Source organism: Moschus berezovskii, chromosome 9 (assembly GCF_049115385.1).
Source record: "Moschus berezovskii isolate FMDL1 chromosome 9, NW_MosBer_1.0, whole genome shotgun sequence".
In the NCBI taxonomy this organism is placed as follows: Eukaryota; Metazoa; Chordata; class Mammalia; order Artiodactyla; family Moschidae; genus Moschus; species Moschus berezovskii.
The window spans coordinates 79107746-79127869 of record NC_142468.1 but is presented as its reverse complement, the minus strand read 5'-3'; the positions used below and the strand labels follow the sequence as shown (position 1 = coordinate 79127869).

At 42.1% G+C, this 20124-nt stretch overlaps 1 protein-coding gene and 1 pseudogene across 1 annotated transcript in view; both read left to right on the top strand.

The window, feature by feature from the left end:
• Positions 1-2784: 2784 nt before the first annotated feature.
• CCDC112 (coiled-coil domain containing 112) overlaps positions 2785-20124 on the top strand; it is a 31334-nt gene continuing 13994 nt past the window's right edge. The window contains exons 1-4 of the mRNA XM_055436034.2: positions 2785-2834; positions 4099-4423; positions 14732-14853; positions 18327-18448. Coding sequence (XP_055292009.2) covers positions 2785-2834; positions 4099-4423; positions 14732-14853; positions 18327-18448 — 619 coding nt within the window. The remainder of the gene's footprint in view (positions 2835-4098; positions 4424-14731; positions 14854-18326; positions 18449-20124) is intronic.
• LOC148776593 (small ribosomal subunit protein eS27-like pseudogene) lies at positions 18786-19027 on the top strand (annotated as a pseudogene).

Sequence of the window (20124 nt, the reverse complement as noted above, 5' to 3'; positions counted from 1 at the left end):
TTGGGGCTGGTCCCCGATAAAATACCATTGAGGAAAGATATGAACAGAATTTAAAGAAAAAGTCGATGTCCTTCAACTTGCAAAAAAGAGCTTCATTCATACCAAGAGAAAGGCATTTTAACATTACTTACACATACTATTTCTCACCTATTGAGACTGTCTAAAATACAAAAATTTGAAGAACTGTGATGGCAAATAATAAGGGAACAGGCACCCTTAGGCAATGCTAGTGGGAGTGCAAAATGGTACAACTTTCTATGGAAGGGAATTTAGCAATATCTAACTACATTGCCTTTGCATTTATCATTTGACTCAGCAATTCCACTGAAGGTACACTTCCCCAAATATGAAAAACTAATGATCATTCCTTGTGATGGAGTTCAGGGCAGGCCAACCCAAAGTATGCTACTTTGACATATTGATTGTTTTGAATTCAAGTTGAGAAACAGCCAGTGCAAGAAGGACATTCTGACCCTGCCCTCTTCCCCCTGAAATCAGGATGTAAATCTCCCACCCAAAAGGCAGCCTCTGAGCACCAGGGCATGGGACATCTTTATGTCCAGGGATAGAAAATCCAAGACAGAGACAACTCTGCTTTGTTTCTTCATCATTAATACCCAAGCCTAAGTGTCCTTGTCAGTTCTTCACAAAGAAATCTATTGTTTCTTTGTCTAAACAATATAAAAGCTGCCTGCTTTAGTCATTTCTTTGAGTCTCATATTTCTGTGAACTCCCATAATGTGTGGAGTTAAAATTCGACCATTTTCTGTTAATCTGTTTCATGTCAATTTAATTATTAGACTACAAGAAGAACCTAAAAAGGCAGAGGAAAAAAATTTCTTCCCCAACACTGTAACTGCAAAAGACTGGAAATAACCTATCCTCAGTTTGTCAATAGATGACTGAAAGTGAAAGTGTAGTTCCTCAGTTGTGTTCAACTCTTTCCATTCCATGGACTGTACCCCATCAGGCTCCTCTGTCCATGGGATTCTCCAGGCAAGAATACTGAAGTGAGTTGCCATTTGTTTCTCCAGGGGATCTTCCCAACCCAGGGATCAAACCCAGGTCTCCTGCATTGAAGGCAGATTCTTTACTGTCTGAGCCACCAAGGAAGCCAGATAGATGACTAGCTGAGTAAAATACGAGCATTGTGGTGGTTGTTCCGTCACTAAGTCGTGTCCGACTCTTTGTGACCCCATGCTTAAATTCATGTCCATTGAGTTGGCGATGCTATCTAACCATCTCTTCCTCTGCCACCCCCTTCTCCTTTTGCCTTCAGTCTTTTCTAGAATAAGAGTATTATGCATTCATTTTTTAAAAATAAGGACTATTTCTGTGAACTTACTTCAAGGAGTTACAGAATCAGTTTAGTCTTTCAGTCATGTCCAACTCTTTGTGACCCCATGGACTGCAGCACGCCAGGCTTCTCTGTCAATCACCAAGTCCCAGAGCTTACTCAAACTCATGTCCAATCGAGTCGGTGATGCCATCCAACCATCTCATCCTCTGTCATCCCTTTCTCCTCCTGCCTTCAGTCTTTCCCAGAATCAGGGTCTTTTCCAGTCCAGGAGACTCTCAAGAGTCTTCTCCAGCACCACAGTTCAAATGCATCAATTCTTTGGCGCTCAGCTTTTTTATAGAGTTACAGGATATATTAAGTTAAAAAGTGTAAGGTGTAGAGTATTATATGTGTGCTATGAATTGAATTGTGTCCTCTAAAGAGATATGCTGAAGTCCTAATGCCCAGTATCTCTGAATGTGACCTTATTTAGAAACCAAGTCTTTGCAGATGTAATCAAGTTAACATTAGGTCATATGGGATTAGAAAGAACCATAATCCAATGACTGGTGCCCTTATAAGAAGAGGGAAATTTGGACACAGAGACACAGACACACAGGAGAGAAGGCCATGCAGCCATACAGGCGATGACTGGAGTAATGTTTCCACAAGCCAAGGAATAATACTTCAGGTGACCAGAGATGCTAGGAGAGAGGCATGGAACAGATTAACCCACTCTGAGTAGGGAGGAACTGAGGAACCAGGATCAAAGCCTGGCTCAGATGGTGGAGGAGATAATGAAGGTTATGAGATTCTTAATTGTCTTGTTTTGGGGAATTTTGCATCCTAACAAAACAAGAAAAATCTTAAAGCAGGTATTTTGCTTATTGTTACGGGGACGACAGAGAATGAGATGGCTGGATGGCATCACCGACTCGATGGACATGAGTTTGAGTGAACTCTGGGAGTTAGTGATGGACAAGGAGGCCTGGCGTGCTGTGATTCATGGGGTCGCAAAGAGTCGGACACTACTGAGCGACTGAACTGAACTGAACTGAACCATAGTCCCTTAAGAGTATCCAGTGGCCTCCCCATTGTCAAATCTAACCATCAGTTCTGTTTTCATGTCACTCAGCCTCTGGGCAGCAGAGCACAGTTGATCATCCTTTCCTTCTTGAAACACTGCCTCCCACAGGATTGCGGACCTCCCCCCTTCTTACAGACCTCTCCCATGTCATCTATGTTGGAGAGTTCTAGGCCTCACTTTCCAGACTCCAGTTTGTACTCTTCCTGAGCGGTCTTGTTAGGTCTTTTAAGATATTTTCTACATGGAGATGAAGACCAAATTCATATCTTTAGCTCCAGTCTTTGTCCAGGGCTCCAGAAGCATTTATCCATCTGCCTGTTTAACATTTCTACCCGGATGGTCTCTGGAGTCAGGCCACCCAAGCTTGTATTCTAGTTCCCACTTGTATGATCTTGTGTTACTTAACTATATCCGTGCGATGAAAATGATTATAGTACCTACTTCTCTAGATTATTTAGAACAGTGCTGGTACAAGGTAAATGTTCAGTAAATACGCCGTTTACTTGTTTGAAGTCACTGCTAGAAGTTTGGAAAGAAGGAACCTTGTGTGTTCACCTGATTCAACAGTTAATTTTCCAGGGCTGGCAGCAGGATATTGATTGCATGAATGATTTGATGAATGGATGAATCCATTCCTTTAAAGAAAGAAAATGCAAGGTATTCGCAAACTAGCTGAATTGCGACTTGTTGTCCATGCCTTGACTGGAGAAGTCATCTCTGCCTTTTCCCCCACCTTCCCAAAACTGTATCTTTGGAATTTCTCTTCTCTTTGGCCAAGTCCTTGGAGTGGGCCATTCCTGCTTCTGATATATGACGGTGTGGGGCATGCTCTATTTTATTTGAAAATGTGAAATATCATTTATTGTTCAGACTCATCAATCATGTTTTTTCATTTCATACTCCGTTTCACCATAACTTAGTAGAAACCTAGAAAAAAGGTCTATTATGAAAAGTATCTATCTTTGTTTTTTGGTGATGTTGCTCAGTCGTGTCCGACTCTTTGCGATCCCGTGGACTGTAGCCTACCAGGCTCCTCTGTCCATGGAATTTTCCAGGCAAGAGTACTGGAGTTGGTTGCCATTTCCTTCTCCAGGGGAATCCTCCTGACCCAGGGATCGAACCCAAGTCTCCCGCATTGCAGGCAGACGCTTTACTGTCTGAGCCACCAGGGAAGCCCGAAGTACCTGTGTCTATGAATATAAAGATACCTATATATATATATATAATATATAATATATATATATGACATGAATAAATTTAAGTATGACAATGAAAGTGAATTTTCCTGGCAGTTAGGGAAACGGGGGCGGGGAGAAATATCTTCGCCAAGTAAAAGTAGATACATGGACGGTGATATCAATACCTCCCCGCCACACAGCACGGCACACCCAACCGCCCCCGCGCCCCGCCCCGCCTCCGCCGCCGCCCCCGCCCCTGCCCCGTGCCGCCCCCGCCCCTGCCCCGCGCCGCCCCCGCCCCTGCCCCGCGCAGCCCCCGCCCCTGCCCCGCGCAGCCCAGGTTCCGCCCCGCGCCCCGGCCCCGCCCCGCGCCCCGGCCCCGCCCCGCGCCCCGGCCCCGCCCCGCGCCGCCCCCAGGTTCCGCTCCCGCACGCCCCGCGCCGCGCCCGCGCCCCGCCCCCAGCCCCGCCCCGGCCCCGCCCCGCGCTCCAGCCCCGCCCCTGCCCCGCGCCCCGCCCTGGTTCCGCCCCCGCCCCGGCCCCGCCCCGCCCCAGCCTACGTCCCGCGCTCCGGCCCCGCCCCGCCCTGGTTCCGACCCCGCCCCGCCTCGCCCCGCGGCCCGGCTCCGCCCCGCATCTCGGTCGCGCTCTGCATCTTGGTGGAAGAGCTCCGCCGCCCCGGCAGAGCCCGGGTCTCCGCACGCCCGAAGCCCTCCACCCCAGACCCGGGTGGCCGCCGCTGGAGAGCGCGGCGCGGCGTGAAAAGATGGCCGCCCTGACGACGGTCGTGGTGGCGGCGGCGGCCACCGCCGTAGCCGGGGCTGTGGCGGGGGCGGGCGCGGCCCCGGGAACCGGCGTGGGAGCCGCGGTGCCGCAACAGGTAAATAAATGGAGGAGGCAGAGGTGGGCCTGAGGGGGCTGCGGGCGCAGGAGGCGCGGGACGGGTCCCGGGCTGAACAGGTGTCCTCTGCAGCGCGGCCGGGAGGCGGGAGCCGCGGCCGTTAGCCTCCCTTCGCTCGGGGCCTGGCGCTTGCCAGCCTTGTGCTTTGTTCGCCCGTGCATTTTCAGCTGCTGTTACGGAGCCCCCTCCCTGGTGGTTTGGGAGTGGAAGAAGGTCTGGGTGGAAACCCTGGCTCTGCGTCTGTGATAGGAACACACTTAACCTCCCGTGATTCCGTTTCTTCTCTAAGCGTTGGATCTGATCATACGCACCTTCCTGAGCCGTGCACCTTGTCTGGGAAGCCCCTGGTACAGTGCTTTTTTAGAGAGAGTCAGTGCCCAGTGACTGATGGCTGCTCTATTATTGTGTCAGCGCTGGGGACACAAGGAGGAATCAAACTGGGATGGTCTCCGAGGCAGATGCGTTTCCAAAGATCTCCTTGGGACCCCTTTCTCTGCAGTAAGGAGTAGGGCATTCCCGGAGGAGAAGCGTTGGAGCCAACAGCTCTTGTCAAAGATCGCGACTCCTCCGCATTCTCTCACAGCCCACACCCAAAGCACAGGCAATTCCTGTCTGCCCTGCCTTCAGAATAAGTCAAGAATCTCACTTCAAGCACTATTACCCGTGTCCACACCATCATTTCTCCCTTAGCAGAAACACTTTCCTAGTTGGTTTCTCTTCACCCACTCTTGACTTCCTGACATATTCACAACAACCAGACCCTTCAGGAATGACACTTGTCTGCCCAGATCCCTCAGAGTGAAAGCAAACGTTTTCACCATGTTCTACACCTTAGACTCTACAGGGCCTCTGAGCTGCCCCCAAGATCTCCCTGTCATGTCATCTCCAGTCCCCTGTTCGGGGTCTGCTGCAGCCATACTGGCTTCTTGTGGTCCTTCAGACAGGTGAGCACACTCTAACCTCAGGAGCTTTGCGATTGTTGTTCCCTCTGCTTGGAATGCTCTTCCTTCCTGGTCTCATGGCCAGTTACATCTTCACCTTCAGATATCTCTGTTCAAATGCAGTCAGCTCAGTGATCCTTTCCTTGACCTCCCCAAACTGACTCCCTTTACCTAGCACACCGTTCTCTTTTTAGGTTTTTTCTATAGCACATATTACCCTATAATACACTACATATTTTATATTCATTTTATTGTGTTGTCTTTCTCCACTCCATCTGGGAATGTAAACCCTGCCCTCTATGAGGGAAGAAACTTTTGAAAATTTTATTCACTGTTACATCCCCAGCACCAAAAACTGTGCTGCTTTAGTCCAGAAACGTAGTAGACACTCCCTAAATATTTGTGGATTAGTCCAAACCTGAAGGATGGCTGTTATGAGCTGAGGATAGCTTCCATCGTTTTCTTCCTCTAACGAGATACAGCGTCTTTACATATTTCCAGAAATTCCACTTCATCCTGGTTTGCATTTCTCACAAGTTGCTTAATATTGTTACTGACTCACACTCTTGCCCACTACAGTGATTCTCAGAGGTTTGCCTTCCTCAGTGTTGGATCAGAATCACCTATGGAGCTGTTTCAACTGTTCCATCAGCCCCTCACATTTAGCAATGTTTTGAGACAGTTTGGGTTGTCACAGCTGCAGGTGGACTGTGGAGAAGGCTGTGTGTGCTACTGGCATCTAGCCGGTACAGGCTGAGGGACAGCCCCCCACAACAAAAAGTTCCCTGGTTCAAAATATCAGTAGGGATGAGGTTGAGACACCTGATTTTATATGCTCTCACCAATTTAGAGAAGGCAGAGCCTCATGGTTGACTATCCTGGCAGTAGTGAGGTAGAAGTTCTAAAGGGTGTTTGGGTTTTAAAAAGAATTAGAATCTCTAGCATACTGTGCGGAGAAGGCAATGGCAAGCCACTCCAGTACTATTGCCTAGAAAATCCCATGGATGGAGGAGCCTGGTAGGCTGCAGTCCGTGGGGTCTCTAAGGGTCGGACATGACTGAGCGACTTCACTTTCACTTTTCACTTTCTACTTTCACACATTGGAGAAGGAAATGGCAACCCACTCCAGTGTTCTTGCCTGGAGAATCCCAGGGACGGGGGAGCCTGGTGGGCTTCCGTCTATGGGGTCACACAGAGTCGGACACGACTGAAGTGACTTAGCAGCAGCAGCAGCAGCAGCAGCAGCATACTGTGACTTTTCAGGAGTTTTGTGTTATCCCTCTTTGTACCCCCCCAAATACCACATATATATAAATATATATACACACACACACATATATACAAACACATGCACATTATAGACTCAGATTCTGTCGCCCAGCCCTGGACTTGAATACTTGTCATAGGATTTCATGAATCTATGACCCTGACAGTGAAACAGCTAACGTTTTCCTGAGAAGAGGTCATTTTTCTCATGACGGCCTCCTTATATTGGAGGTATCTGCCAAAATAGCTAAGGTTCCTAGATTAGCCTGCCCGGGCTTCCATAACAAAATACCACAGACTGAGTTATTTAGATTACAGAAATATATATATTTTTTTACACTTTGGGAGGCTGAAAAGATCCAGCCGAGATCTTGTCCAAGGTGAGGGAGCCGTCGGGGGTTGGTTTTTGGCTTGCAGACAGTTGCCTTCTTGCTGTGTCCTCACGTGGCCTTTCGTCTGTGCACGTGCAGAGAGAGAGTTCTCTGGTATTCTCTTCTTATAAGGACACCAGTCCTGATGGATTAGGACCCTATCCTTATGAGCTTATTTAACCTTAATTCCTTCCTTAAAGGCACCACCTCCAAATCTAGGGCCTCCACATGTGAATTAGGGGAGTGGTAATTCAGTCTATAACAGTTCCCTTAAATTATTTTGAAACAATTATCTTTGAAGTTTTAGAACTATTTTATATTGTATTTTATTTTATTTTATAGCCTCCAGAGAGTGTGAAATCTTCTCATTCATCATTAGGAAAAGTAATAATGTACCCTATATATGTATTTTAATGTTTGTATATTATTTGTTCATAATTCCTCTCAGCCATTGCTTTTCAAGGCCAAAGACTACAAATTTCTTGATTCTCCTCTTAGATGCCATCCCTCTTGATCTTTTTAGCACGTTGAATTACGACTTTTTTGAAGTATCTCTGGCTGTATCACACGAGTGTATGTCCCAGTTTTGCTCCAGAGTAGGGCTGTGTCCTCTCTTTGCCTCTAGTGCCCTCTCTGTGATGACCTATATTTAATGGCATTCGGCTGACTGGAGTGGTCCTTCAGTAATAACCACATTACTTTTCTGACTTTACATAATTGATCAAAATGGATTTCCTCTAGGAGATCACACAATTGAATAGGGCTGTGTATATATCCAGGTGTGGCAGAGTGAAGAATTCCCCCCCACACACACCTTTTTTTGGTCTTCTTTTGATATTTCCTTTAATGTTGTTATACAACAAACACAAATAATACACAATAAACACAAATAAGGGAGGGGGAAATCCTTTGTTATTAATATGTTTTTACAAGCAAGCCTGTCCCAGACAGCTGCTTGAACAATCTTCTACCCCATGTCAGTCATTTATTTCCATCTGCCTCAGACACAGCAGATTCTAAGCTAGTGTGCATCCTTCATATCACTATGTTCCCTCAAGGATAGTCACATCCTAACCCCCAGCACCTGTGAATGTGTGACCTCATGTGATAAAAGGAACTTTGCAAATGTGATTAAGTTGAGGCTCTTGAGGTGGGGAGTTTATGTGGGATTATCTGGGTGGGCCAGTGTATTCACAAGAGTTCTTGTAAGAGGGAAGCAGGAGGATTAGAACCAAGAGGGGATGTAACAGTGAAAGCACGAGGGTGATGCGATGTGAGGAGGCGGTCATGAGCCAAGGAATGAAGGTGGCCACTAAAAGCTGAAAAAAGGGAAGGGGGTGAATTCTCTGCATCTCCAGAAAGAATGCAGTCTTTTCAACACCTTAATTTTAGACTTGACATCCACAACAGTAAAAGAATAGATTTGTGTTGTTTCAGTTCAGTTCAATCGCTCAGTTGTGTCCGACACTTTGCGACCCCATGAATCACAGCACGCCAGGCCTCCTTGTCCATCACCAACTCTCGGAGTTCACTCAAACTCATGTCCACAGAGTTGGTGATGCCATCCAGCCATCTCATTCTCTGTCGTCCCCTTCTCCTCCTGCCCCCAACCTTTCCCAGCATCAGAGTCTTTTCCAGTGAGTCAAGTCTCTTAAATTTGTGGTAAATTGATTTTTTTGGTAAGTTTGTTATAGTAGTGATAGGAAATGAATGCAACCAGAGAAAGCCAAGAAGGCCTGATTTCTCATCTTTGGCTGACCTTGAAACTGTGCAACAGGAAGTGAAGGCTAAAGTGGAGTTGTCAACTGCTTGCCCCAGTACTGATGCCATGTTCCAGCTTGCACACAGACCCCTCCTCAGCAAAATGTGGGGACTTACAGGTTTAAGACCTGTAAAAAAAAAAGAAAAAAAAAAGAAAATCTTTGACCAACCAATCATTCACTGACAACTAAGCTAACAAAGCAGAGATTTCAGTGCCACACAAAGAATCCAGACTTTACCTAATTAGTTCAGAAAAATGACTGAAAAAAAACGAGCAATAACAGCAGACCATGGAAAGAGGGAAAAACATCTCATTTTTAGTGTTGCCACATTATATATTATTTAAAGTGTTAAGTTGCTGACAAATTATGAGACACGCAAAGAAATAAGAAAATATGGTCCACACGCAGAAGAATTAAAAAAAATAGTAAAAAGAAACTGTCACTTAAGATGATGAAATGTTGGACATAATAGACAAAGATTTTAAATTATTGATTTAAACATTGTCAAATAGCTAAAGAAAACCATTTCTAAAGAAATAAAAGTATGAGAATGGTGTCTCACCAAATAGGAACTATCTATAAAGACACTGGAAAAGGTGAATTTTCAATCCAATCCCAAAGAAAGGCAATGCCAAAGAATGCTCAAACTACTGTACAATTGCACTCATCTCACACTCTCGCAAAGTAATGCTCAAAATTCGCCAAGCCAAGCCAAGCCAGGCTTCAACAGTATGTGAACCGTGAACTTCCAGATGTTCAAGCTGGTTTTAGAAAAAGCAGAGGAACCAGAGATCAAATTGCCAACATCTGCTGGATCATTGAAAAAGCAAGAAAGTTCCAGAAAAACATCTGCTTCATTGACTATGCCAAGCCTTTGACTGTGTGAATCACAACACACTGTGGAAAATTCTTAAAGAGATGAGAATACCAGACTACCTGACCTGCCTTCTGAGAAATTTGTATTCAGGTCAAGAAGCAGCAGTTAGAACTGGACATGGAACAACAGGCTGGTTCCAAATCGGGAAAGGAGTACATCAAGGCTGTATATTGTCACCCTGCTTATTTAACTTATATGCTGAGTACATCATGAGGAAAGCTGGGCTGGATGAAGCACATGCTGGAATCAAGATTGCCGGGAGAAATATCAATAACCTCAGATATGCAGATGAAACCACCCTTATGGCAGAAAGTGAAGAACTAAAGAGCCTCTTGAAGAAAGTGAAAGAGGAGAGTGAAAAGTTGGCTTAAAACTCAACATTCAGAAAACAAAGATCATGGCATCTGGTCCCATCACTTCATGGCAAATAGATGGGGAAACAGTGAGAGACTTTTATTTTGGGGGGGCTCCAAAATCACTGCAGATGGTGACTACAGCCGTGAAATTAAAAGACGCTTGCTCCTTGGAAGAAAAGCTATAACCAACCTAGACAGCATATTCAAAAGCAGAGACATTGCTTTGCCAACAAAGGTCCGTCTAATCAAGGCTATGGTTTTCCCAGTAGTCATGTATGGATGTGAAAGTTGGACTATAAAGAAAGCTGAGCGCCGAAGAATTGATGCTTTTGAACTGTGGTGTTGGAGAAGACTCTTGAGAGTCCCTTGGACAGCAAGGAGATCCAACCATCCCATCCCAAAGGAAATCAGGCCTGAATATTCATTGAAAGGACTGATGCTGAAGCAGAAACTCCAATACTTTGGCCACCTGATGCGAAGAACTGACTCATTTGAAAAGACCCTGATGCTGGGAAAGATTGAAGGTGGGAGGAGAAGGGGACGACAGAGGATTAGATGGTTGGATGGCATCACTGACTCAATAGACATGAGTTTGAATAAACTCTGGGAGTTGGTGATGGACAGGGAAGCCTGGAGTGCTGCAGTGTATGGGGTGGCAAAGAGCCATATACGACTGAGCGACTGAACTGAACCGAACTGATAAAGAGAAAAGTTATAGCAGAAGAATGGAATAGAAATTTTGGAGTTAAGAAGTACAAAAATGCAAATGAAAAATTCGCTAGAGAGACTCAGCACTACGTATGGGCTGGCAAAAGAAGGTCGGTCAATTTAGATGGTCCAGAATGAGGGATCTAAAGAAAAAAAGGAAGAAAAGTGAACAGAGTGTTAAAGACCCGTGAGACACCATCAGATGCCACAGCTAATGAGAGTCCCAGAAGGAGAGAGAGGGAAAAGTGGGGAAAGAAGGTTTGAAGAAATGACGGCTGTGGTATTGAGCTACACATTATTAGAATTCAGTGGACTTCAAGATCCATACCTAGACATGTCATAATCAAACTGTAAAAAAGAGACAAAGAAAATTCTGAAAGCACCAACAGGGAAATCAATTCAACACATATTAGGCATTCTCAATAAGATTAACAACTGATTTCTGAAAGAAACCTTGGACTTCAAAAGTATGGGATAATACGCGTGCATGCTAAATTGTTTCAGTTGTGCCTGACTTTTTGCAACACTATGGACTGTAGCCTACCAGGCTCCTTTGTCCATGGGATTCTCCAGGCAGGAATACTGTAGTTGGTTGCTGTGCCCTCTTCCAGGGGATCTTCCGGACCCAGGAAGCGAACCCATGTCTATTTCTCCTGCATTGGCAGGTGGATTCTTTACCACTAGCAATGGCAAACCACTCCAGTACTCTCGCCTGGAGAATCCCATGGACGGAGGAGCCTGGTAGGCTGCAGTCCGTGGGGTCGCTAAGGGTTGGACACAACTGAGCGACTTCACTTGCACTTTTCACTTTCACACATTGGCGAAGGAAATGGCAACCCACTCCAGTGTTCTTGCCTGGAGAATCCCAGGGACAGGGGAGCCTGGTGGCCTTCCGTCTATGGGGTCACACAGAGTCGGACACGACTGAAGTGACTTAGCAGTAGCAGCAGCAGCATCTCCTGGGAAGCCCCATGGGATAACAGACATAGTCAAAATGCTGAAAGAAAAGGACTGTTGACCAAGAATTCTGTGTCTAGCAAAATAATTATCTAAAAATGAAGTAGGCTACATCAAACTGAAAAAATTCTGCCCAGTAAAGGGAGAATCTTTTCAGTTTGATGTAGCTTCCTTAGGTAGGCTGCAGTCCATGGGATCGCTATGAGTCGGACATGACTGAGCGACTTCACTTTCGCTTTTCACTTTCACACATTGGAGAAGGAAATGGCAACCCACTCCAGTGTTCTTGCCTGGAGAATCCCTGGTGGGCTGCCGTCTGTGGGGTCGCACAGAATCAGACACGACTGAAGCGACTTAGCAGCAGCATCTGTAAAGGGAATATCAGCAAAATGAAAAGATGACCTACGGAATGAGAGAAAAACATTTGCAAATCATATTTTTATATGGATATATCTAAAAATATAAAACTCTTAAAACTCAAAAAGACAACCCAGTTTTTAAAATTGGAAAAGATATAAGTATTCCTTCAAAGAAATAGCCAATAAGTATATGAAAAGATGCTCAGCATCATTAGTCGTTATGGTCTAATCAAAGCCACTGTGAGATACTACTTCACATCCAGTAGGATGATTATAGTAAAAGAGACAGACAATAACAAATGTTGGTGAGGATGTGAAGAAACTGGAACTCCCATATCATGCTGATGGCAATATAAAATTATACAATGATGCAGCCACTGTGGAAAACAGTTGGATAGTTCTTCAAAAGTTCAAAACTTCTGTGCTTCAAAGGATATTATCAGGAAAGTGAAAAGAACTCAGAATTGGAGAAAATACTTGCAGGTCATTTATCTGATAAAGGACTTACAGGAATGCTTCCATGGTAACAATAAAAAAAAACACAAATGGGAAAGTAAAGAATTACCTGTGATTCAGAAATTCCACTGCTAGAAATACCCAAGAAAATTGAATTCATACTAAAATTTGTATATAAATGTTCTTAGTAACATTATTCATGGTGACCAAATAGTGAAAGTAGCCCAATTGTCTGTCAGCTGATGAGTAGATAAACAAAAGTATGTTAGAGTCTTGTGGAATATTACTTAGCTATGAAAAGGAATGAAGTACAGATTCATGGTACAACATGAATGAATCTTTAAAATATTAAACTCAGTGAAAGAAACCAGACATGGAAGGTTGTATATTGTATGATCCTGTTTAAGTTAATTGTCCAGAAAAAGCAAATCCATATAATCAGAACATAGATTAGTGATTACCAGGAATTGGGTGGGAAAAGGGTTTGGGAAGTGACTGCTTAATGAGTGCGAGCTTTCATTTGGGTATAATGGAAATATTCGGGTACTAGATAGTGTTGACGATTGTACAATTTTGTGAATATAGTAAAAAACACTGAATTGTAAACTTTTTGTGCACATTCTATGGTATGTGAAGTAAATCTCAATTTTAGAAGTGTTAACTGAAAATCATTACTTTATTCTTGCTTGCTCGTTCCTCGAAATTTGAAGGCTTGGTTCCTTTATTTTTTTTTTTTAATGTCTCAGGCTGTCAGCACTTCCTCTTGGTTATACCTTCAAGATACACTTAGGCTTCTTACTTTTAGTCTCCACCATCATGCTGGTAGAGCTGAATACCGTCATTCCTCGCCTTTGTTGCTGCATCGCCTGTCTCATTGATTCTCCTGCTTCCAGCCTGGCCTCACCTCTTCCTCCACCTCCCCGAATTTGTTCTTTAAAAAACAGAAAGATTTTCTTTAAAAATTAAATGTATCATGGCATTCTTCTACTCTAAACCCTTCAGTAAAATTCAGACTCCTGTAGTGACTTAAAATGCTGGTGTGATATGCCACTTGCCTGGCTCTATACCCTCATCTCCTACAAAGCTCTGCACTTCTCTCATCTTATGTCACAATTGCCTTTGCTCTACTTGAAACAGCCAAGCTTTTTTCCTGCTAGAGGGCTTTTGGACATGCTGGTCCCTCTGCCTGGCACACCTTTACCTGCAGCTTTTGGCCTGGCTGGCTGCGTTCTTCCTTAAACATCATCCCCTCAAATAGACCTCTGTGGCCATTTTAACTGAAAAGAAAAAAAAAAAAAACCCTTGGCCCCCTTATCTTCATTTCAGCACTGTTTATTTCCTTAATAGCCCTTATAAATGTATCGCTTATTTACTCTTTTCTTCTTAAGTCTGTTTCCCTTTCTAGATTTTAAGGCAGAGGCCCTATTATCATGGGGGCTTCTACAGTGGCACTAGTGGTAAAGAACTCGCCTACCAATGCAGGAGACGTAAGAAACATGGGCTCGATTCCTCAATCTTCTGGGTTCAGAAGATCCCCTGGAGGAGGGCATGGCAACCCACTCCAGTATCCTTACCTGGAGAATTCCATGCACAGAGGAGCCTGGCAGGCTGTGGTCCCTAGGGTCACAAAGAGTTGGACACAACTGAAGCAACTTAGCATGCAGTGCACATGCTATCATGGACCATCTTTGTTTCCCTGGTGTCTAGGCCAGCACCTGTCACAGCATAAGTGTTCAATGCATATTGGTTAAGTGACTGAATGAATGAAAGAATTAGAGATTTTTCTAAAACTCCCTGAAGACTTTACATTTCTCACTAATTTAGCATTTTAAAACACATATTCCTTCTTCCACAAGCTGTATTTTTAAAAATTAAATAAGATTGGCCCCAAAATTATCCCCTGAGAAACTCCATTATTGATGTTTTATCTCTGAAAAAAGGGCTTCCCTGGTGGCTCAGACAGTAAAGAATAGAATCCACCTGCAATACAGGAGCCCTGGGTTCGATACCTCGGTTGGGAAGATGCCGTGGAGGAGGCATGGCAACCCACTGCAGTATTCTTGCCTGGAGAATCCTCATGAACAGAGGAGCCTGGCGAGCTCCAGTCCATGCGGTCGCAAAGAGTTGGACACCACTGAACAACTAAGGACAGAACACACTCTGAAAAAAAGTCCACGTTCTTCTCCCACCATTTTTATTATTGAGGATAAATTTGTTTTTGTTTTCTCTTCAGAATGATGGCTGTCTTGGTACTTCAGGTGGAATTCGTCCTTTTCAGCTTCAAAACTGGAAGCAGAAAGTTAGTCGAACTAAGAAAGCAGAATTCATACGTACAGCTGAAAAATTTAAAAATCAGTAAGTATAAGAACATTATCTTCAAGGAACATTACTCATCATTTTATTATGAACAATATAAAGTTGATTCTCCTCCGCTCTATCTAATCCTGTACCAAAGACTAGTCACTAGTCTTTCAAATGTAAAACAAGGGACCCGTGAGAAATGTGAAATATACAAATGATAGTAAACTATTTAATATAAAGTTAATTTTAAGTAGAGTTCTTTAAATTTTAATTTCACTATTTTGAATCAGTGTATATCAAGGAGAAAAAGATTTCTTTAGATTACATATATCAAGTAACAGATTGAATACATCTTGACTTAGCAAAGTAAGCACTTGGTAAATATATTTGAGTGAATAATTTTAATGAAGAGTCCTACTGTATTCTTGAGGTATTTTTTTTATTGGCCTTTTAATTGGTCTCCCTTCCTTGATCTCTACCTCTTTCAGATCCACCCTGTACATTATGACTGGAAAAGTTGAGAGGTGGCATTTAAGTTTTAGTGTTTATGTATTTTTTAAATAACCAGTGGTATTTACTGAATGTTCAACATTGTTAGTAGCACCATATGATTTAATAAATATAGTGAGTAAGAGTAAAAGAACTAGAGCTCAGAGCAGCTAACCCTCTCCTATAGTTGGAGGCTTTATAAAACACTGCTCTGAATTTATGCAGTATCAATTTGCTGAAGAACCAAGAGAAAAGGAGGCTTTTGTAAGAAATGATCTCTGGACCAGAATTAGTGGCAGTTGTCTGTTTAGAAATTCTACCAATAAATAGTGTACTGTTTGAATTTTAACAAGTTATACCATAGTGCAGCCTTGTGAGACTGAATTCTGACTGTATTGGTTTAATTCTTTTATTTTTAATACTCAGAATTTGATAAACTACAGTTTTTTTAAAATTTATAAAATGCATTATCTTAGATAGAAGTGGACTCTAGGTTAAGATTTCTGGTTTATGTTTCTTTCTAGATAAAATAATCTACCAGATGATTAATGTACATAAATATAGCAAGCCAGTTAGATTATGCCAGTATAGATAGGTACCTCATCTATGTATAGGTTTTATAAGTCTGATTAGGCTTTCTTCATCTGTTAAAAGGTTTTGGAAAAATTCATTGAAAGAGTATTAGAAAAATCCATTGAAATTGAATCCAACAATTTTTATTGACTATAAAGGGAAGAACACCATTTGTAATATTTTTATTTTCAGAATAGGTTATATATTCACATAATTCAAGAATTAATTCATATCAAAGGATCCACAGTGGAAGGTCTTTGTTTCACCTGTGACCTGTATCACCCTTTTCCCCATACAACCACTATTTTTAGTTTCTTGTGTATCCTTCCACAGGTATTTTATATGCTTTTTTAAGTACATAAAAATGCTTATTCAGATGGTTCCTTTTTTTTTTAATAAATGGTAGTATACTGTATACATTGTTGTGCATCTTGTTTTGTATTTTTAACTTAAGAGTATATCCTAGATACCAGGAAGTTATTGACTTTGTTCAGGCATGATAATAGTATTATAATTATACAAATCAAATACTCGTAATCTCTAGAATGCACACTGAAGTATGTTGGGGTGGAAGTACATAATGTATTGGATTTCCTTTAGAGTACTTAAGCAAAAACAGAAGAGGAAAGAGAAGAAAAGGTAGATGAAAGAGAGGAAAAAGACAGGTAAAACCACTGAGTTAGAGTGATACGAGGTATACATCATATGAAACGATATGAGGGGAATCAGCTTACCATTCTCTAGTATGTCTTAACATTTTCATATAAAACTTTTGTTAAAAATGAGTGTATCTTGGCGATCTTTCCTTATCAGTACATAGAACATGGTACTGCATTGTATTCCAGTGTATGCATGTACCATCACTTATTTAATCTGCCCCTTAGTGATAAACACTAGATTACAGAAAACGTTAAGTTATAGTAAATAAATGCTTAATTAATTGGAGCATCCATGGAGGTTCATATCATTTTGCACATCTATGAGTGTATCTTTAGGAAAAATTCCTACAAGTAGAAATGCTGGATCAAAGGTATATGAATTTGCGATTGTAATGAATAATTTCTGATTATTCATGATTGTGATGAATAATGAATAATTTCTGAATTGTCCTTGATAGGCCATTTATGATTTCACCAACAATATATGAGAGGACCCATTTTATCATCAGAATATATTAAACTTGTGTTTTCTCTTTCCCGAGTCTGATAGATGTACCATGTTACCATGGTATAGTTTCAATTTTGATATCTCATGTTATGAGAGAGTTTGAGCGTCTTTTTTTGTTTGGCAGTTTACCTCCATTATTACATTTTGAATATCTTTATGGGTTAATATTTCTAATCCAGGAGTAGCAAAGCATAACTTACTGTCATAGCATAGCCTGTATCCTGATGGGCATTTCTGTTTGATTTTAGTACCTTTCCCCACACCAGCTAGAGTCGAGATGGGCTGGAGCTCTCAGTGCAGGACTCCAGGAGCTGCCCTCAGTCTGTTAGATTGAGCTGCAGACTAAAATCTTTTTGATGTCTCTGTTCTCCCCCTTCCTTCCTCCCAACATAGGTTGAAGTTACGACTCCCTGAAGCTTGGGGCAGCCAGGTGGGGCCTGTGGCATTCTCATCTATTTACCTCAATGTGCCTTATGCTTTAAATTCTTTTCTTGGTATGGCAAGCGAAAAAGATTGGGAAACTCTGCCTTATATAGTTGCCCCTCAGAGTAGAGGAAAGGAAATCAGTGACCAGAGATACTCCACTACTCATTAAATTCAGGATTAGTGGAGAAGTATTTGTATTAATTTCCACCTTGTGAGAGAAAGAAAATAGATATTGAGAAAATAAATTTCTTTGTCCAACCGAAAAAGTTTCTTGATGGTAAATTGTGTTGTTTTACCCCGGGGTTCAAGCTAACATTAGAAGTCCTTACTGGTAGATGGATTAAAGCCAAGGAGCAGGGATGAGATGAAGAAGCTCTGAAGTAAATGTAGACCATATCCCATAAAAACACTAAAATCCCTGCCTTCTTAGATTGTTTGCCTTTTGAAGTTTTAATTTTACTGGTATTAATAACTTGCATTTGTATAGTGTATTTTGCTTCCCTGGTGGCTCAGATGGTAAAGAATCTGCCTGTAATGCCAGAGACCCAGGTTCGATCCCTGGTTGGGAAGATTCCCTGGAGAAGGGAATGGCAACCCACTCCACTATTCTTGCCTGGAGAATTCCATGAACAGAGGGGAGCCTGGCAGGCTACAGTCCGTAGGGTCACAGAGTCGGACATGACTGAACGACTAGTATACACACACACAACACTTTCCTAACTACTGTTTTGATTCCATAGCCTTATTGATCCAAGTTATTTTATTTTGAATCCTTCAGTGAATTAATACAAAGTACGGATTGTAAGTATATTCATATTTTAAACAAAAATGTAGTTAAATCATATTTATACTATTTGTTTCTTTCCGTGAAGGGTTATTAATCTAGAAAAAGACAAACACAGTCATTTCTACAACCAAAAAAGTGACTTCAGAATTGAACATAGTATGCTGGAAGAATTGGAAAATAAACTGATTAACAGCAGGAAAACAGAAAGTAAGTTGAGTTCATGATGAACAAAACCCACTGAGAGATGTAAAGTCATAGTTTTGCCCTGTGCTTTGTCCTTGCACGCTGACTGTTACAGTCTCTATCGAGATACGTTCTAGTGGGTGTAATGAGTTTACCTTTTAAGGATATGTATTTATTTTGGGGGGTCACTATTTAGTCTGGATATTTATAACTGGATTGTTTCCTGTGTATCTTTCATCTTAATAGGGAAAAGAGGGTTTTGTTTTCTGGTTGTCAGATCAGTTAATGATACTACATTATTTTAAAGTAAAGAAAGGGTGCTTTAAAGATCTGCACAGGATGGGCTTGCAAAAGGATCAGCATGCCTTTAGCTGGAGATGTACTGTAGCCTTCCTTGGAAGAGGAGCAGAAAAAACATAAAAAGACACAGGTGGTTCAGAGTCCAAATTCTTACTTTATGTATGTAAAATGGCGAGGTAGCTGCAAGATTACTTACAACCAGGCTTACACAGTGTTTGGTGTAGGTTGTTCAACTGTTGTGCCAGCCAGTAGGAGAAAAGGCCAGACTCAGAAGGATGTTCATTTAGAAGAAAGCAATACTAATGATCCACACAGTTTCCTGAATCTGTGTCCTATCTCAGAAAGCCTTTTCAGTTCAGTGATTCCAGTTAATCTACCAAGATAATGTGATTATGTTTAATTTTGCAAGGTTTGCAACAGTGCTCTCATATTTTGGTGTCAGTTTTTAAATAAAGCTTTGATTATGGGCAACAAACTTAAAAAATAAAGGAAAACTGATTACTGGGTGTCTGATCCTAGCTCATCACCAGGATCCTATTGACTGAATCCCAGACTCAGTAGGGATCAACAGATTCAGAACCTGTATGACTGTTAAAGTGCTCAAGTCATATAGTTGCTTAAACCTGAGTTTACTTGTCTGTGATATATTAATAAAACCTGCCATTTCTACCATAGGAGAGCTGTCTGTGCATCTGATGAAATAGTACTGGGTAGGCTCAAAGCTTTGTTCGGGTCTTTCTGTAAGATGTTATGGAAAAACCCAAACGAACCTTTTGGCCAACCTAATATATAAGAAAATGTTAGAGATTGTACAGTGAATATGTTCTACTGCTTGTTATGAATATTAATAATTATTAACTGTACTAAATGTTGGCCTTAAAAAAGAATTTTACAAGAATATCTAGTTTCCTTGTACAGTAAATTTTTTAAACTGCAAAGTCCTTATTTTATAGTAAAAACACTTCTTAACTTTGATTAAAGGAAAAGTAATGGTTTTCAGGGGCTTCCCAGGTGGTGCTAGTGGTAAAGAACCTACCTGTCAATACAGGAGACATAAGAGATGTGGATTTGATCCCTGGGTCAGAAAGACTCCCCTGGAACAGGGTATGACAACCCACACCAGTATTCTTGCCTGGAGAATCCCGCGGACAGAGGAGCCTGGCAGGTTATGGTCCATAGGGTCGCAAAGAGTCAGACACAACTGGATTGACTTAGCACAGCACAGCAATGGTTATCAACCAACTGAGCTTTATAAAATATTAAGATTTATTACACAGAGATTATACTGCTCATGAGACACCTTTATAGTTAATTAAAAGAAATTTTTAGTAAGTTTTTCCTTTCAGAATATAAGATTGCACTATTTTAAAAAGTCATCTTTTGTCAGACGGTGGCAAGAA